This window comes from Brassica napus, chromosome A9 (assembly GCF_020379485.1).
Source record: "Brassica napus cultivar Da-Ae chromosome A9, Da-Ae, whole genome shotgun sequence".
Taxonomy (NCBI): Eukaryota; Viridiplantae; Streptophyta; class Magnoliopsida; order Brassicales; family Brassicaceae; genus Brassica; species Brassica napus.
In genome coordinates this window covers 13,499,579-13,516,124 of record NC_063442.1, presented here as the reverse complement: position 1 = coordinate 13,516,124, position 16,546 = coordinate 13,499,579, and the positions used below count along the sequence as shown (strand labels likewise).

The 16,546-nt window shown below is 30.7% G+C and overlaps 4 protein-coding genes across 5 annotated transcripts; 2 read left to right on the top strand and 2 right to left on the bottom strand.

The window, feature by feature from the left end:
• Nucleotides 1–4,209: 4,209 nt before the first annotated feature.
• Nucleotides 4,210–7,222, top strand: LOC106364367 (plasma membrane-associated cation-binding protein 1-like). The gene is made up of 5 exons (XM_013803956.3): nucleotides 4,210–4,364; nucleotides 4,808–4,957; nucleotides 5,834–5,923; nucleotides 5,998–6,082; nucleotides 6,602–7,222. The coding sequence occupies exons 2-5, from the start codon at nucleotides 4,841–4,843 to the stop codon at nucleotides 7,108–7,110; spliced, it is 801 nt and encodes a 266-aa protein (XP_013659410.2). The 5' UTR covers nucleotides 4,210–4,364; nucleotides 4,808–4,840; the 3' UTR covers nucleotides 7,111–7,222.
• Nucleotides 7,223–7,865: 643 nt separating this feature from the next.
• LOC106434277 (vacuolar protein sorting-associated protein 2 homolog 2) lies at nucleotides 7,866–11,513 on the bottom strand. Of its 2 annotated transcripts, XM_013875114.3 has the most exons (10): nucleotides 11,264–11,508; nucleotides 10,906–10,950; nucleotides 10,597–10,631; nucleotides 10,468–10,518; nucleotides 10,264–10,368; nucleotides 8,824–8,895; nucleotides 8,659–8,730; nucleotides 8,464–8,580; nucleotides 8,278–8,357; nucleotides 7,866–8,196 (listed from the first exon to the last, which is right to left on the bottom strand). In XM_013875114.3, exons 1-10 carry the CDS (start codon nucleotides 11,295–11,297, stop codon nucleotides 8,136–8,138), a joined length of 672 nt encoding a protein of 223 aa, XP_013730568.2. In that variant the 5' UTR covers nucleotides 11,298–11,508; the 3' UTR covers nucleotides 7,866–8,135. The 2 variants fall into 2 exon arrangements, with proteins under 2 accessions (XP_013730568.2, XP_013730569.2); XM_013875115.3 differs by lacking the exon at nucleotides 10,468–10,518 and having other exon boundaries at nucleotides 11,264–11,513.
• A 586-nt stretch (nucleotides 11,514–12,099) lies between these two features.
• LOC106364370 lies at nucleotides 12,100–12,634 on the top strand. Its single transcript, XM_013803960.3, has one exon. It carries the CDS (start codon nucleotides 12,124–12,126, stop codon nucleotides 12,478–12,480), a length of 357 nt encoding a protein of 118 aa, XP_013659414.2. The 5' UTR covers nucleotides 12,100–12,123; the 3' UTR covers nucleotides 12,481–12,634.
• A 103-nt stretch (nucleotides 12,635–12,737) lies between these two features.
• Nucleotides 12,738–15,372, bottom strand: LOC106364371 (putative UDP-arabinose 4-epimerase 4). The gene is made up of 11 exons (XM_013803961.3): nucleotides 15,126–15,372; nucleotides 14,865–14,970; nucleotides 14,643–14,767; nucleotides 14,432–14,545; nucleotides 14,239–14,346; nucleotides 14,064–14,155; nucleotides 13,828–13,969; nucleotides 13,655–13,749; nucleotides 13,432–13,561; nucleotides 13,215–13,359; nucleotides 12,738–13,087 (listed from the first exon to the last, which is right to left on the bottom strand). Exons 2-11 carry the CDS (start codon nucleotides 14,923–14,925, stop codon nucleotides 12,861–12,863), a joined length of 1,239 nt encoding a protein of 412 aa, XP_013659415.2. The 5' UTR covers nucleotides 14,926–14,970; nucleotides 15,126–15,372; the 3' UTR covers nucleotides 12,738–12,860.
• Nucleotides 15,373–16,546: the final 1,174 nt, after the last annotated feature.

The following is a 16,546-nucleotide window of genomic DNA, read 5'->3' as shown; positions in this document are numbered from 1 at the left end:
TATTTCAAATATTTCAAATATTTTTATAATCAGCTTTGGATTATATTTTATATCACTAAATTGATTATAAATTAATATGATAGATTATGAAAATTAAAAAAAAAATTTAAATAAGATAATTCTTATATATATATATATTTTGTTGTTATCTGGAAAATAAAATTTTATTATTATAAGAGATTAAGACATAGAACAATTTCTAATTAAATATTAATCAATCAAAAGCTGATTTTGTTTGTATGTCGTATTCTTCATGATTTTAGGTATTTTAGCTTAAAATATAATTCAAAAGAATTGTATATTAATAATAATAGATTATAAGTTATATTAGCTAATTGATTATAAACTAATATGAAAAAATATCAAAATAAAAACATATATTTTTAAAAATAAATAAGATAATTCTTATATATATATATATATATTTGTTATGTGGAAATATTTTTTTATTATAAAACATTAAGATATAGAACCATTTATAATTAAATATTAATATATCAAATATATTGCTAATATATAGTGCTTTAAAAAAATTATCACAATAATAAACATATATATTTTGATGGAAATATTTATCATATATATATATATATATATTTGATGTTTGATTTAAACTTTTTGTTAAATCATTAATAATTATTTATTATATTAGTTTTTGAATTAATAAGACATAAAACAAAAATTATTCGTAAGAAAATAATGCCACATGTGCGGGCAAAACACCTAGTAATTAAGTAATTAACATTTAGTTCCTATATTAACCGGTTATACCACTATTTTTATAAGTATCCGGTGAAAAAAGAGAAAAATAGATGACGTCGTCCGTTGAAAGATATGGACAAAATAAAAACACCACTATTATCATCATATCACATAGCGCCACCAACATTACACACTTATTTATCACATATATATGCACCATAGCCATTAAAATGAATGGTTAAAAATGGATGATGCCATCTTAGACAAAGAAGACATGATGAATTCACGTCAATCTGAAACTATATTAATTGTGTCTCAAACGACCCAAAATGTACAATTCCATAGTTTATAAGTACTCGAGCGTTCTATTCCATATGCCGAAATAGTATAAGATTCTAATTTTACTCTCAATCCCTAAATACTAAATACTAAACCCTTAATCCAACCCTTAATTACTAAACCCTAAACCCTAACCACTAAACACTCAACCCAAACATAAAATATAATATATATATATTTCAAATAATTTAAGTAAATAAAAATCTGAAAATATAATAAAATCGTCAAATGGAATGAAACATTATAAAATAATGTAGTATCAAAATATATCACGCTACATAATACAAATAGAACATATTACTTTACATTTTTATTCTATATGTATATAATAGAATAGAACTCGACAAACAAAAACTGTTCATCTTTTTCGATCAGTTTTTAGTCACTCACATTACAGAGATAAGCGTATCTTACGACAGCGGTGGAGATGATACATGTAACCTCAGCGGAGAAAGGAATTTTGTTGCTAATACAATGGATGGAAGAGAAGAACAGACGATGGTGGAAGTTCAGAGAACATGGAGTGACTGTGACAAAATCGAATACGATGGTGACGGTGAGAAAATCAATGGTGATAGATGGAGGTGATTAAGGTGGAATGGCTAGAGATTTGTGTTCTATAAAAAAAACATAGTTTTGAAAGAAAGAAAAAAAAAAGAAAAAAAAATAGAAAGGAATCATCCAGTTACTTCTGAAGGGTATTTTGGCATATATGATAGAAAATATGTTGAATATTGTGGTCAACTTTTTTTTAGTTAGATAATGAATTATAATTTGTTTGATTGTCATACAATGCAATTCCCCTAATTTGTTTGATTTGTTTGCCTATATCACCACCAGTACTCTGTCGGTATACCTGATTTCGTTTATGTGTTATAACCTTCTCTAACTATTACCTAAAGATATGCATAGAGAAGTATAGTTTCTACCCATTATTCTTTCTTCTTTTTTTGATTGAATATCAAATTTATTGATCAAGCTAGCACATTTACAAGTAGAGGGGTATGTAATCAAATCTATTAGGAAGAAAAAAATTTAAGAATGAGTGATGTCTTGCTTAAATTTAGGTGACTTCAAACCATCTTCCATCAACCCCTTCAGTGGATGGTCCCAGGCGTAGCGTAGAGATGATATCCGATTCCTAACTTGCTTGTCAATACTTCTAGAAATCTTCTCCGTTGTGACCCACACACCTCCATGCCTTCTTGAATTTTGTTCTCTCCAGATAGAATAGAGAACCGTCTGAAACACTATCCTTCGTAGCACAGAATCAAGCCGACTCCGCGCAGGCTGCAGCAAGGACACAACAGTATCATTCCAGTCAGGAGATATGGCATTACCGAATAGCTTTCCTGCAGTTTGCAGCCAGACAGTAAACGAGTAGGGACAGGCAAAAAACAGGTGATCCCTTGTTTCATTCTTCTCTCCACACAGCATACAACACTCTCTATACCCCAGTTCTACCCATTATTCAATGTTCAATATTACCTAGATTACATATTTTGCTTTTTCAGTTATTATGTTTTTTTGTACTACAAAAATATGAAATTTTCAATAATCGCATTGATAATTTGTTTTGAGAAATCTGAATTCATATTTTTTCCTAAATCTATCGTAATTCCTCTAAAAATATCGCAAAAACCATATTCTAATATCGTAACCGCATCCGAAATTTTCCATACCCTGAACCCTAATACTAATACTTTAAAACTTTTGTGGTACGAGAAAGCATATATGGAAATTTTCCTCAACTCCATTTAATTTGTTTTGGCTGTATAAAAAATCGAATTCTAATATCCTCATTTCAAACTTAAACGTTACATGCAAAACCATAAATCTATTTTTCAAACTTAAACTCTAATTACATATATAATTTTCAAAATTTAGCCCCATGTCATAGTTTAAAATTTAATGTATAATATTATGATTTGTATAATATTTACGTATTTATGTATATTTTTATATGTATGTATTTTAATTTATAAATAACTAATAAATTTTATTTTGTTTTTTACTACTTTTTATTTATATAATAGCTAACTTAACCACAAAATAGTTGTGGTAAAATCGTCGCTAGTTAACTATGAATTTTTTTTACACAAACTGTGATTAATTATAGTTTTTTCTAGCCACAATGTCATAACTTCGAAAATGTGACTATTTCTTCACGATTTTTTGCTATATATCTCCATGGCTATATAGAAAATTTCTACTAGTGGACGTAAATACTTGTTGGAACTTTTTTTTTTTTTTTTGACAACACTTGTTGGAACTTCTAATATGCGAAATTTGAATAATATGTAATTAGTCTATGAATAAACATTTTCATCTGTAAAATGCCATTTATAAACAGGTTTTCTCTTTAATTTTCTTATTAGTTAAACCAAATTTTGTGTATACAGAAGTATATGTCATGTCGTGATGGAGATTGTATGCTCTTTGTCCTTGGATATTGAGGAATGAGGGTAGGATGTCTGTCTTCCAAAATTAATTAATTATGCTAAATAAAATAATCTACCGTATCTATTTTTTTCATCGAGATACATATATAGATATTTTCCATTTAGATTTCAATGTTCATTTAAATTGTTAAACTTGAACACGAAATAAAAAACCAAAAACTTGACAGAAATGAGCGAAGAAATATAACAATGTAGATTTTTTTTTTGAACACTAAATAACAATGTTTTCTTAAATAAAAACAAAAAACACTAAATAACAATGTAATTATTTAGTTAAGTTAAAAATAAACAACTTATAGTTTAAGCAGGCTAATATAGCTTCTAAGGTACAAACATAGATAGAGGAGGATATGCTGGACCTTACAATTACATATCACCATGCTAGACCCATTTTCTAAATTTGCCAACTATAATTGCAATATTAGTGTCAGGCTGTCAGCCGCTAAATATTTTTAAATTACTTATGTGACCTTCTCACCCTTTCTACTCTGCCTAACCTTTGATCCTGAACCGGGTATGGAAATTCAAAATGACAATAATAATAAAATTAGGTTCATATACCAGACAGAATTACTCCGTCAAACCTTAGAAGAAAATATGTAATCTATTCCGGTTTACTATTTAACGGAACTTCCGGACCAACCAACATAATCGGTTCTGGCATCAACGGGTAAAAATAGACAACGATGGAAAATAGAAAGGGGCGGTTACGTCTTTAGATGAAAAGCAAAGGTGATTAGAAAATTATCCCTAATATAATAATACGTAGAGAGCTTCTTAAAAATCATAGAAACCAACAACAAAATAATCAGCTGGAGAATTAAGAACAAGGAAAAGAGCCTCCAGAAATCTTCATCTCAAGTAAGTTTCATTATTAGTCCAAAAAGAAAAAGTTTCATCATTAGAAGAAAATATGTACAAATACATAAACGTTTTATATATGTTAGTTTCAGATTATTTAGACGTGAAAATATGCGGTTTTTCTTTTTTTCAATACTCATTATTACGTTTGATTGGTATTTTTCTTGAGAATAATAGAACTAGGGGAGCTAAATACGTAAACCATGTGCTAAAAGTTAAAACAAAGGTCAATTATACATTGATGTTATAACCTATATTATTTATGCATATAGATATACGTAGAGGCGTATAAATGTACAGATTACAAAGGTGTATGTATATGAATCAGATGATGTTTTCTCGTTCTTATAATCGTTCAGGGTATAAGTTAAGACTTTTGTTTCCGTCATTTACCTCTAAACTATATGTAGAAATTCTAATAATTTGTTCTTTTGTTGTTGCAGGATTGACCTAATTACACACACAAAAGAAAAGATATGGGTTACTGGAAATCGAAGATTGTTCCAACAATGAAGAAATTGTTCGAGAGAAGCCCAGCAAACAAGGATGTTGTTGCTGAGGCTAGCAAGACCCCCGCCTTTGATGATTCTAAGGTATTTAGATCTATAAATTGTTAATTACATCTAACTCTATTATTAAAAGAGAAATACCTTCTGATATTGTTTAAAAACATGGATAGCAGTATAAATAAGAATTTTGTTGCTAACATGGATAACAGTATAAATGAGAATTTTTTAGTAACATGGATAATAATATAAAAAACTATTTTTTTTATTTACACATTTAGCCATTGTATTTACAATAATTAAGTATTTTCTTTTTGTATTTCTTTTTATTTACAGATTCTGCCACTACATTTAAAATAAATTTAAATTAATTAATTAATTACAATTCCAAAATTTATCTAATTAAATTGATATTCATATATTGATCATTATTAATATTATACGAATATTAACTAAATCACCTTTATTAAAAGAATATAACACAAACTGAAACATATAGTATATATTATATAAAAAAATTTTAATATAGTAATTATCTTATTTAGTATAGTCAAGAAAACAAAATATCATAAAATTAATAATAATTCATAGAAAAATAATGCAAAAAATTTAAAAAATTAGTATGTTTTATCATTTTAAACTAAATTAACAAAAAAAACAGGTTAATATATGAATAGTACAATTACATCAAATTGCATCAAGTTATAATTTTTTTAATATAGTATTATGTACAAATAAAAAAATTATTATCAAACATCTATTGACATAAAATATTCTACTCTATATGTAAATTAAAAAATATAAAAAATAAATATGTGATTTTTTTATAAAACCAGCTGTTTATGAGTTTAAGTTGAATACAAGTTAAATTAACCACCTGCGGACACGGATCAGGTTCTGGCTTACATTAATACGCGTATGTGATTATTCCGATTTCTAAATTTATTTTTTGTCTATTAATAGGAAGCAATCAACAAGGAGATTGAAGACAAAAAGACAGAACTGGAACCCAAGGTCTTGGATATCTATGAAGCCACGTCTGCTGAACTCAAGGTTCTTAATGATCTTAAACATTTATTCTAAACACTAGCGATTTTATGTACTCGATTTAATTTTTATATTTGTAGGCTTTGGTGAGGGAGCCTAAAGAAGATGGTTTAACGAAACACTCTGCCGAAGTGAACAAATTCCTCGAGGCACTTGTTGAAATTGGTACGTACTTTTAAATTTAGCTTAAACCTGGTTAGCAACTAGTTTTCAACATAGTATTTCTTGGTTACCAGGGCGAATATCCGTTTTGGTATGAGTTATTTGAATTATCTGAATTATCAAATTCGTCCCAGTTGTAATAACCATACGTTTAGAAAGTTTATTTATTCTAGTAGATGTTCCAATGACCTAATTATCAAAATACCTTTTTTTTTTGGTAAAATAATTATCAAGATACTTAAAACTAAAAAAAATGAAAGTAACAAAGATGTCTGATTTCGAATTCAACCTCTTTTTGGACATTAACTTGGTATATACTAGTTAGATGCATCTAAAATATCCGTAGCTGATTATTACATGGTATTACCCGATGTCCCGACCCGATCCCATATCCAAAATGAACAATCCAAAAAATCACGATGACCACTGAATCAAAGTAGATGAATACATTGTATATCAAAAAGGTTATAATTTAATATAAACTATGAGTAAATAATCTTTGAAATGTTAATGTTACTTCAGGATTCCCTGGATCAAAGGATGCGTGTGAACTTTCATCTACTAGCTCCGGACCAGTGACGTTCATATTTGAGAAAGTATGTGTGTTTCTCCCGGTGGAGGAGAAGTCACGAGAGGTGGAAAATGTGGAAGAAGTCGCGAAAACCGAAGAACCGTCCAAAGAAGAAGACACCAAACCGGCCAAGGAAGATGAGATTATTACAACCGCTGAGAAAGAGAAAGAAACAGTTGAAGAGAAGAAAGAAGAGGTTCTACCCGCACTTGTTCCTGTCGTGGCGGCTGCGGAGGAGGAGAAGCCAGCCGTGGAAGAGGAGAAGAAGCCAGCCGTGGAAGAGGAGAAGAAGGAAGCAGTGGAAGAGCAGAAGAAGCCAGTGGAAGAGGTAAACAAAGAAGTTGTTGCCGCAGCAGCTCCGGTGGTTGAAACTCCGTCGACCAATGTCACAGCAGCTCCGGTGGTTGATGCTCCGGCAAAGGCTCCCGAAGCCTTGGCGGCTGAGCCAGAAAAGGTTTAAATATTCTCCATGGTACATTTCTTTATAAAAACATTGCTTGTTTTGTGTGGATATTATTTTGTTGTTGTTTAATTTATTTATTATCTATGTGGATATTATTTATATGTATTAATTTGCTTGCTTGAGTTGTATATTTAAAAAAATCCAACACTATTTTTTCTACCAATTTTCATTCAAAACTAGGTGTTATTGGTTTATATATTTTGATTGATTTAGAAATCCATATAATATTTATAAATCCAAGTAAAATATGCAAATCCGGAGGTTTTTCTTCGGATTTGAGTATTTGTATTTTTAACTAAAAATCCAAACAAATCCATTCAAATCCATTATAAAATCAAATATATTAGTAAATCCGTACGATTGAATAACACTTGATTTGTTATAGAATTTATGAATCATTAAACCAATAACACCTGATTTTAATACAGATTTGAAAATCACAGAACTAATAACACTAGATTTAGTTCGGATTTTCAAATCCATTAAGATACAACAACCAATAACCCCTATTAATCTTTGAATTTAGTTTCTAAAAGTAAAACTCTATTTTAGTTTTAAATAATTGTATTAGTATTCAGTTTTATGGTTTTGATATATATTTTGATCACATGTGTGAGAGTAAACTCTGAACATGTGTTAACAAATGACTCATTAGATTTAAACCATACTTCAAAGATATACAAAGTTGAAAGAACTGCGCCATATTTCTAGATTGAGTTGACTCACTAACATAGGTATGCCTCACATAAATATTATAGAAACTGAAATTGTGTATTATTATATGATCTAGGGACGGTAATAAGTTAGTTGTCACAAAGATGACGTGATTACCACAATCTCTGTCACACTGAAAGCTTATTCACTTAAACATAGAGAATGATTTTGGAGAAACAAATTTTGCACGAGAAAGGGTTGATATGAGTTTCAGCAGAGATTTATTTATACAGAGATGACACGCAACAAAAAAAAGGGAAGCTGTTCCTTTTCCTTTAATCATACATGATGATGCATAAAGCTGACTCTCAGATTCTTCGCAGTGAAGCCAACCTCTTCTCAAGCTCATCCACTTCACTTGATTCAGAGCTGCAAGTTTATAAATTTATGCAAAGAGTTTTCTTCAGTAGAACTCACAGTGACCATTCATGTGATCAACATCGTCATTACCTGTTGCTGTTGGTAGTAGTTGCAGGAGGAGGAGGAGCTGCGGTTTTTGTAGCGATCCGACCTTTTGGAGCTGAAGATAACTGTTTCAAACAAATGAAACAGAGAGACACATTTTTTAGTTTTTGACTCTAAACCTGAGAAAAGAGACGAAAGAAAGATACCACCCTTGGCAGAGAGAAAGCTGACCTGAGATGCAACTCCAACACCAATCTCATCAAGAACTTGGTTAGTGAGGTCTTCTGTTTCTTCTTCAGCCTCATCTTTGTCAAGCGTTTCATCAATTGCCTCTGACATCATCTCTATCTGCAACACACAACAAACACATCAAGTAACATTTGATTGCCTGATAGAAAGAATCTAAAGAGATGTATTTGTTATTACCGTCATGTCTAGCTGTGCAGACTGTTTCTGGAAATCCTTAATCACTTTGGCTTGTTTCGTTGGTGCCATTTGCTGAAAATATAAAGTTTAGCGTCGTTATTAATTACAATATAAAAGCCGCTTAGTATACTGAGCATTAAGACCAAAAATAGTAAGCATTATTACCTTGTTCATTGCAACCATAGCTTTGGTTGCACCTTTCATACCAGAAGAAATGGAAGTGCTGGCATAGAGAGCCTAACCAAGAAAGACAGTGATTATCTAATATATTAAAACAGAAGTCATGACTTCTTTTCATGTGTGATTTTTTTTTAGTTTGGACCATTCCTAGAAAATATCATATTTTACATAACTTTATTATTATATCTTTTAATATTTTTATCTTTTATTTGAAATACAAATGAATATATTTAAAATGTTCTAACAAAATCTTTTTAAAATCTTCTTAGAATCTTTTTAAATTTACTTTCAAAAATTAGTTAGTTTTAATTTAAATTATCATAAAATATAATTAGAAATTAAAATTGAATATAGTTTTGGTTTAAAACGAAAAATTTAAATAAAATGAAATTAATTAATTTCAAAAATACATTTACTAATAGTTTTTAAAGATTTTGCTAGAAATAAATATTTATTTCTATTTTAATTTTTTTTCAAATTTGTTTTCTAATAAAATAAAAATCATTATTTTTTTATGAGTGATATTTTTATTTGGACAATCATTTAAATTTTCTATTAAATGTATATCACTAATGCTAATATATATAATATTTTTAACTACGTTAATCATAATATCTTTTATATTTTTTAATCTTTTTAAAAAATTTAAAATTCTAACAAATCTCTTGAAAAAGATTATAATAAGATCTTAATTGTCATAAATTGAATATAAATATTTTCAACTAATTTAGTAATTAGTAATGAAATGTTACTAAAAGAATAAAATTCTATCCTATTTTATCAATTTTATAATAATATCTATCATTTTAAAATAAAAACGTTATATTGAACAAAATATGATAAAATTATTTTAAATTGATAAGTTAACATATTTTATTTTCATAAATATAAAATATTTATGCTAAAAATATAATATGTTGGTAGAACGGGTTAATATTAGTAAACTATATAATACATGTATAAAAATTTATCTTATCTTAAACTTTTTAATATACAATAATTTATTATATAAAATTAATAAACATTAAAAGTTACTAAAACATTTAGCGATTTGAATTATGGATCATGATTATAATAAATTAAATACAAAATTGTTTTCATATATGTTGTTTCATGCATTAAAAAAATTAGTTTAGTAATCAAACGCAAATTCAATAGGACAAATATATAATAAGCAACATATATGTGATGATTTTAATTTACAGCATGAAAACTATAAAATTATTATATTTGGCATAATTATACAAACATTTAAATATGTGAGTAACATTAAAAATATATAATAATTATGTAAAACAAATATATATATATATAAATGTGAAAATATATACCCGCACGGTTGTGCGGGTGGAAATCTAGTTATTATTATTTCTAATCGAACTATTAGTTTAGCTGATGTTTGAATTTAGAGGAAGCAAACCTAACCTGTGTGTGAGTCGTTACACCTCTGATTTGAGCACGGCTTCCCTGTAAGTTTGTAATCTGTTGCCTCAATCTTACAAGTTGACGTGCTAAAATCTTTGTCGCCGCCTATCCAAACATGTTTTAATGAAGAAAAAAATCAACAATAAAGAAAGAAACTTAGAAGAAGAAGGACATAAAGCTAGTAAAAGGGGAAAATCTAGTTGCCTCGTTTCCAGTTTTAGCAGTTTTTTTGATTTCAGCAACTAGTCTCTTCTCCTGATTGTGAAGTGAACAATGTCAATATAACCGTAAGAAAACTCATGTCCACTACACTATATATATGATGTTATTTACCTCCAGCTGAAGAGATGAAATCTCTCGCTCGATACCTGCCACGCCATTCGAATATCATTAAAACATTGAGCTCAAAAGCCTAGCTTTTTTTTTTTTGGCTTATTGGTTTGTTTAGAACACATAACAGAGAGGTAAAATCTAGCAACAATATTCAAAAGCAGTGATTAATCAGAAGAACTTATCATGTAGCTTAAGGCTAGACTCTAGAAACAACCCTATCAGCACTTTTACTAGCAGCTAGCAGCAATGAAGTTATAGGTTAGATTTAGATTAAGATTCACTTAAGAGGATGGTGGAACCTATACGTACCTCGTGTAGCCACAGACATTTCTCTCTTACTGGTGCGAAGAGCATCTGCAGAAAAAATATCACAACTTTTCTATTGAATCAAAACAAGTATTGCAAAACTAGTTTCCTTTTTTTTTTTGAGCTCTCATGCAATTACACATCTAACTTTGAGGAATCATATAACCAATTATGGAAAACAAGAACCCATATAAATTCACACATACCCACACCCAAAGATTCAATTTTGACCACAAAGAACGATTAAAGGTGCCAACTTTTTTTCAGATCAACAGAAAGTAATAACCATTCTTTCCAATTTGGCAGATGCAGAAGAAAAATTTCAGAGAGACAATGGTGGTAAAGTTTTGAGCTTTTTTACCTTTGGGAGTAGCCTTCTTCCTGAAAATGTTCATGGCGATTATCTTCTCACAGTCCTTCAGAAAAAAGGCAAAAAGTTTTGTACTACTACTTTTCTTCTTCTTCTTCTTCTTCTTCTTCTTCTCTCTCTCTATATATGTTTGTGAGTGTGAATGTGTTTGTATGGAAGAGCGTGCTCAGCTTAATACAATAATCAAACCGATACTTTGGAACTAGCCGTTACAGACTCCAGATCTACCTAATATTCCTTCTTTATCCACCGTTATTTGTTTTCCATTCTACCCTTTTTTTTTTTTGTATGTTATGGAAACCGACAAAGACTCTGACTAGTCTAGAAACATATTGCTCTGATAATGCTAAAAAAAAAATGAATGGAACAAATGTACTTACACAACTTTTTGATAATGTGTAACTTGAAGTTGTGTAAGTATTAACCAGAAAAAAATGTATTATGATAATGTGGCTTATATGATCAGAGCCGTGTTCCGGTTTGAGCTTATACCAGTTTAGAGTCTACTTGTTATTCCGGTTATTACATCTATCTTGGCCCGTAAGCCGTAATGGTAGACATGAATCGATCAGATTGTGTAAGCATTTGACCATTTCCCTTTTCTGTTACATTGCTAACTAAACTAGAAGCTTGATCCTTGTCCACCAATCTGAATATCAATACCCATAAATCATCTCTCATGGTCATACTCAAGTCATGAAGCTTTAGTTCGAAAACTGGTTTAGGTGAGAAGTAGAAGCCCAACGTTAATTACACCACCATTTTTTCTCATCTAATACATCCCTTCTCCAGTCTCATTTTCACTGCTTATAAATGAACCCCCATAAACACACAGAAATCACAAAGCAACAATGACAAAGAACTCAAAGGCTTCTTCTCTATGTCTACTACTCCTCCTCATCCTCGTCTTCTCTCTCAGTTCTCAACCAGCACTCTCCTTTCGTGCCCCAAAACCGCAATCACAACCAACATCACCTCAAACCATAATCGATGATTCGTCTTCAATGGGCAAGATCGACCATGCAAAATCCATGATTGCTGATTTCTTCAGCCACAAGTTTCCACTAAAGAGCTGGCCTATCCCCAAGTACCCACCGTTCACATTGGTTAACCCTAATATTCAAACAAACCCTTCTGGAGCTCAAGAGGAATCAGAGAAGTTACCTTCTTCCCCAGTCAAAGCCAACAAAGATGGAGGAAACGCCTAAATGTAGCATTTTACTAGTATGTTGTCAAATATATCTATGGTCTTACATTTCTTAAAAATAAAAGATAAAAAGTAGCTTTAACAATGTGTCCTGTGTTTCTAAACAATACGTTTTGTTGAGTTGGAAAATACAATATATAGTTGTGTTAGCAACATATTGTTAGTTCCCTATGCTCTTACAGAATTTTTTTTGAATGATAACTAACCGGCCGTTTCAAACCTATTATGTTCCGCAATTCCACTAGTAAGTACATAACCAGTCACAATATATATTTTCTGTATAATATATAAAATACCTCAAAACATTATGCAAATTCATGAAATGAAACTTTAAGAAAACAAAACAATAAAATTTTACAGGTGGTGTTATTTTCTCTGTTTTTAGTAAGAAGCATATCCATGAGGATGAATCTTTTGCCACCTCCAAGCAACTTGAAGACTATTCTGAAGATTTGTGTATTGAGCAGTCCAGTTCAAGTCTCTCAAAATCTTTGTCGGATCACTATATACCTCTGCGTAATCTCCTGGTCGTCGGGGTAGGAAGTCTACTTTGATCTCAGCTCCTGTTGCCTTCTTACACGCCTCCACAAATTCTTTAACCGATCTTCCTGTTTAACCAAAACAATGAACGGTTAATGTAATAGTTAGACGAATCCTCTTCTTGATCACTACATGAAACTTGGAGGCGCTTAAAACTAGAGTTTGTTTTTCCAATGAAAATGTTTTAGTCAAGACCTTTTCCGGTTCCAACATTGTAGATACCGACTTTACGAGGCTGAGCTTTTTGGAGAGCCTTCACGTGAGCATCCACAAGGTCAGTAACATCTATATAGTCTCTAATGCAAGTCCCGTCCGATGTTTTGTAGTCCGTTCCTTTGACCTATCACAAACCATATCATGTAAAGGTTTTTGCAAATGAATAAAATATTGTATACATGTTGAACTTTTTTACTTGTAGTCCGGGAATGAAACCGCGAGCTGCATCAAAACAAGCATCGGATATCCGTCCTTGCTCACGAAGCTCCGGTCTTGGAGCTTCTCCTAGTCTCCCTCCTGGATCTGAACCGATCACATTGAAGTATCTGCAAGTTCATAACATTCATTAACATTTGCATCATTGTTTCATTGACCATAGAGTATAAAAAAGGCTCAAGAAAGTACTCTATGAACCAAACCTTAAGATCATAACCGCCATGTCGGAGTTCTTAGAGAAATCCAAGATCATATCCTCTGCCATCTTTTTAGCTTTTCCATAAGGATTTATCGGGACCTAAATAATATGTTTTTCATCAAAAATGTGTATGAAATTAATATAATTAATGACGCAAGATTAAGGGAAATTATTTACCTGTGGAGTATCTTCAGTAATGGGCATTTTTTCAGGCTCTCCATAAGTAGCACAAGTGCTAGAGTATATCAGTTTCTTCACTTTATGTCTAGCCATAGCTTCAAGAACTCCTAATGTATTTGATGTAATGTTATGGTAGTATCTACAACAATCAACCATCAACATCAAATTGAGACCACTAAAACATATTCTTGAAGTGATGTGTAAAACTGTATATGGAAGAATGAAATCTGTACTTTAGAGGATAAAGAGTGCTTTCTCCAACATAAGCCACCGCAGCAAAATGCATCACAGCGTCAAAGGCGTTCTCTGAGAAGATTTTCTCGACCTAAAATTTCATCTATTAAGAACCAAAACCAAAACTTCTATGCTTGAAAGGTTAACCAGGATCAAAGGTTATAAAAACCATACAGCTGCGGGATCTCCGAGATCAGCGTAAATGAACTGAAGTCTTCCAGTTTGTGGGAACAATCCCTGTAAAACCTTAACCGCGCCAAGATTCCCACGGGAAAGATTGTCCTGTTGAGATATCAAAAATTCAAAGGTCATCAAGAAGTTCTTGAAATTTTGAAACTAGTATTCAGTAGAAAGACTTAATAGTTACCACAATGGTTACGCGGTATGAATCCTTAAGCAGCCTTAAAGCCGCATGTGAACCGATATAGCCAGCTCCACCAGTGACTAACACATGAGTCACTCCTTCCTCTCTTTGAGAAAACTGAAAGCAAATGCAATAAACCACAGAAAAACAAATATTAACGAAATATAAAATTTGTTAAGTTTTTTTTTTTAGTATGATGAGTTGATGGAGATACCACGCTCGGTGATGTGAAGCTTGAAGATCGACTGATCACAATGATAGCTAAGATTACTAGAGAAGCTAATAAGAGAAGCTTTCCCAGTAGATTGTTCTTTGTTTTGGGTTCTAAGTAATCCATATCTGCATTTAGAAAAGGAAAAAGAAAACCAAAATCAGAAGCCTCTTTTCTCTGAAACATGGAACGATGAAAAAAAAAACCTGTTAATAGTCTATCTACCTCCTACAGACAAAGGTCTTGAGCTTCTTCGTTGATTTCTGACTCCAAACAAAGTTAGCATTGAAAGACTTCAAAATTGCTCTGTTTCTCAAACAGAGACTTGAGACTAAAGCCAAAAAAATGAGTGAAAACATGATAACAGAGTGGACAAAAAAATTGATGATCTTAAAAGATTAAGCTATATATATAATCGTCGGAATAATACATACAGAGATATTTTACAAAAAAAAAAAAAAAATACATAGAGAGAGATCTGTTCACCTGATACTTGTGAGAAGACAAGAAACAAGAGGAAGGCTTTGAAAGATGGTTAGAATGCGTAACGCGCGATGTTTATTAACACAGTGTGAGAGAAACTCGTGTAAGAGAGAGTGATGAAGAGAGAGAGAGAATATATGACGACAGAAGAAGAGGAGGAAGAAGACGACGAAACTCAAGAGAGGAAACGTGAACTGCAAAACGAGGGCACGACTACGACCTAGCCGCGACTCTCTTTCTCTATCGCTGCGGTTACGTTTTTTTTTTATATTAAAATAAATGGTTTAAAAATAGGAAATCATTTTTAATTTTTTATCTTCTTTTCTAACAATACTTTTATTTTATTTGTTTGGACTAATATTTCACGGCCTTAAATATTTTATCTCCTTACATGTGTAAATGTTTAAATCAAATTTCATTACAAGCTTTACATCCATGAACATGTCATCATCTAATATGGAGGGATTGAGGCAATTGGAAATATTTTCGTTGACTTTGAAACATGACACTATTATGATATTTTTTTCATAAATGCGCAAATATTTTATAACAAAAAAGCTCTTGTACTATTTCAACTTTTATAATCTACTTATTTTAAATTACTTTTCAAAATAGAAACAGTATCTGCTAGAGTTGTTTCTTTTCAAGGCCACCTAACCTAAGGCCGATCGATTATTTAGGTTTTATAAACGTAGAGTGTCTACGTAACCCATTGTTTAATCAAAGCAACCAAGAGTTGTGAACATTTCTTTAAGAAACTTTTAAAATAATTTCACTACAAGTAATTTTTTTTTTTTGGAACACAGACTACAAGTAATTTAATAAATCAAATAATTATAAGTATGATCTTTGTCAAAAATAATAATTATTATTATAATATGATACAAATAATTGATCATAAAATAGGTGCGGCTGCTTAGTTGTAGCGATTGCCCAACTATATCTAACGTGTTTAGCCATCGTGGTCAAATCAAATGATTTGATCCCTCCTTATTTTTGTCAACTTCATTTTGCATATACTTTTTCTTTCATGCATATACGGGACTTCTAATTTTGATCCAAGGGCATGATTAATCCATATCTCTTAGCCGGAGTTTTTAACTCATGATTTGATATTTTTTTTCTTTTTTTTACATTTTTCATGTAAGAAACGGTTTTTATATCTCTTATTTAACAGACAGTTCTTAGTTTTTCTTAATTAAAATGTAAAAAAAGCTAAAACCGTCTTTTAGCCGAATCTAAAAACCCTAGTTAAAAAACTGAGGTTAATCATGATCTAAGTAAGTAAAGTGTAAACGCTTATTTTAATCCTTTTTGACAAAAGAGAATACAAAAGGCTTCGATTAGTGAGAAAAATGTTTCTATTTTCATGCTAATTCAAAAGAAGATGAAACAAACAGAGTCTATATACTCTTTCTGTTTCT

What these genes read in the sequence shown, in the direction of transcription:
- LOC106364367 (XM_013803956.3), top strand. Translation starts at nt 4,841, where the DNA reads ATGGGTTACTGGAAATCGAAGATTGTTCCAACAATGAAGAAATTGTTC. An exon ending in CCGCCTTTGATGATTCTAAG is followed by an intron (nt 4,958 to 5,833) that starts GTATTTAGATCT and finishes GTCTATTAATAG; the next exon opens with GAAGCAATCAACAAGGAGAT. An exon ending in CCACGTCTGCTGAACTCAAG is followed by an intron (nt 5,924 to 5,997) that starts GTTCTTAATGAT and finishes TTATATTTGTAG; the next exon opens with GCTTTGGTGAGGGAGCCTAA.
- LOC106434277 (XM_013875114.3), bottom strand. Translation starts at nt 11,297, where the DNA reads ATGAACATTTTCAGGAAGAAGGCTACTCCCAAAG. An exon ending in GAAGAAGGCTACTCCCAAAG is followed by an intron (nt 10,951 to 11,263) that starts GTAAAAAAGCTC and finishes TTTTTTCTGCAG; the next exon opens with ATGCTCTTCGCACCAGTAAG. An exon ending in CTGCACAGCTAGACATGACG is followed by an intron (nt 8,581 to 8,658) that starts GTAATAACAAAT and finishes TGTGTGTTGCAG; the next exon opens with ATAGAGATGATGTCAGAGGC.
- LOC106364370 (XM_013803960.3), top strand. Translation starts at nt 12,124, where the DNA reads ATGACAAAGAACTCAAAGGCTTCTTCTCTATGTCTACTACTCCTCCTC.
- LOC106364371 (XM_013803961.3), bottom strand. Translation starts at nt 14,925, where the DNA reads ATGCTAACTTTGTTTGGAGTCAGAAATCAACGAAGAAGCTCAAGACCT. An exon ending in AAGACCTTTGTCTGTAGGAG is followed by an intron (nt 14,768 to 14,864) that starts GTAGATAGACTA and finishes TTCTAAATGCAG; the next exon opens with ATATGGATTACTTAGAACCC. An exon ending in AGCACTCTTTATCCTCTAAA is followed by an intron (nt 13,970 to 14,063) that starts GTACAGATTTCA and finishes TGATTGTTGTAG; the next exon opens with ATACTACCATAACATTACAT.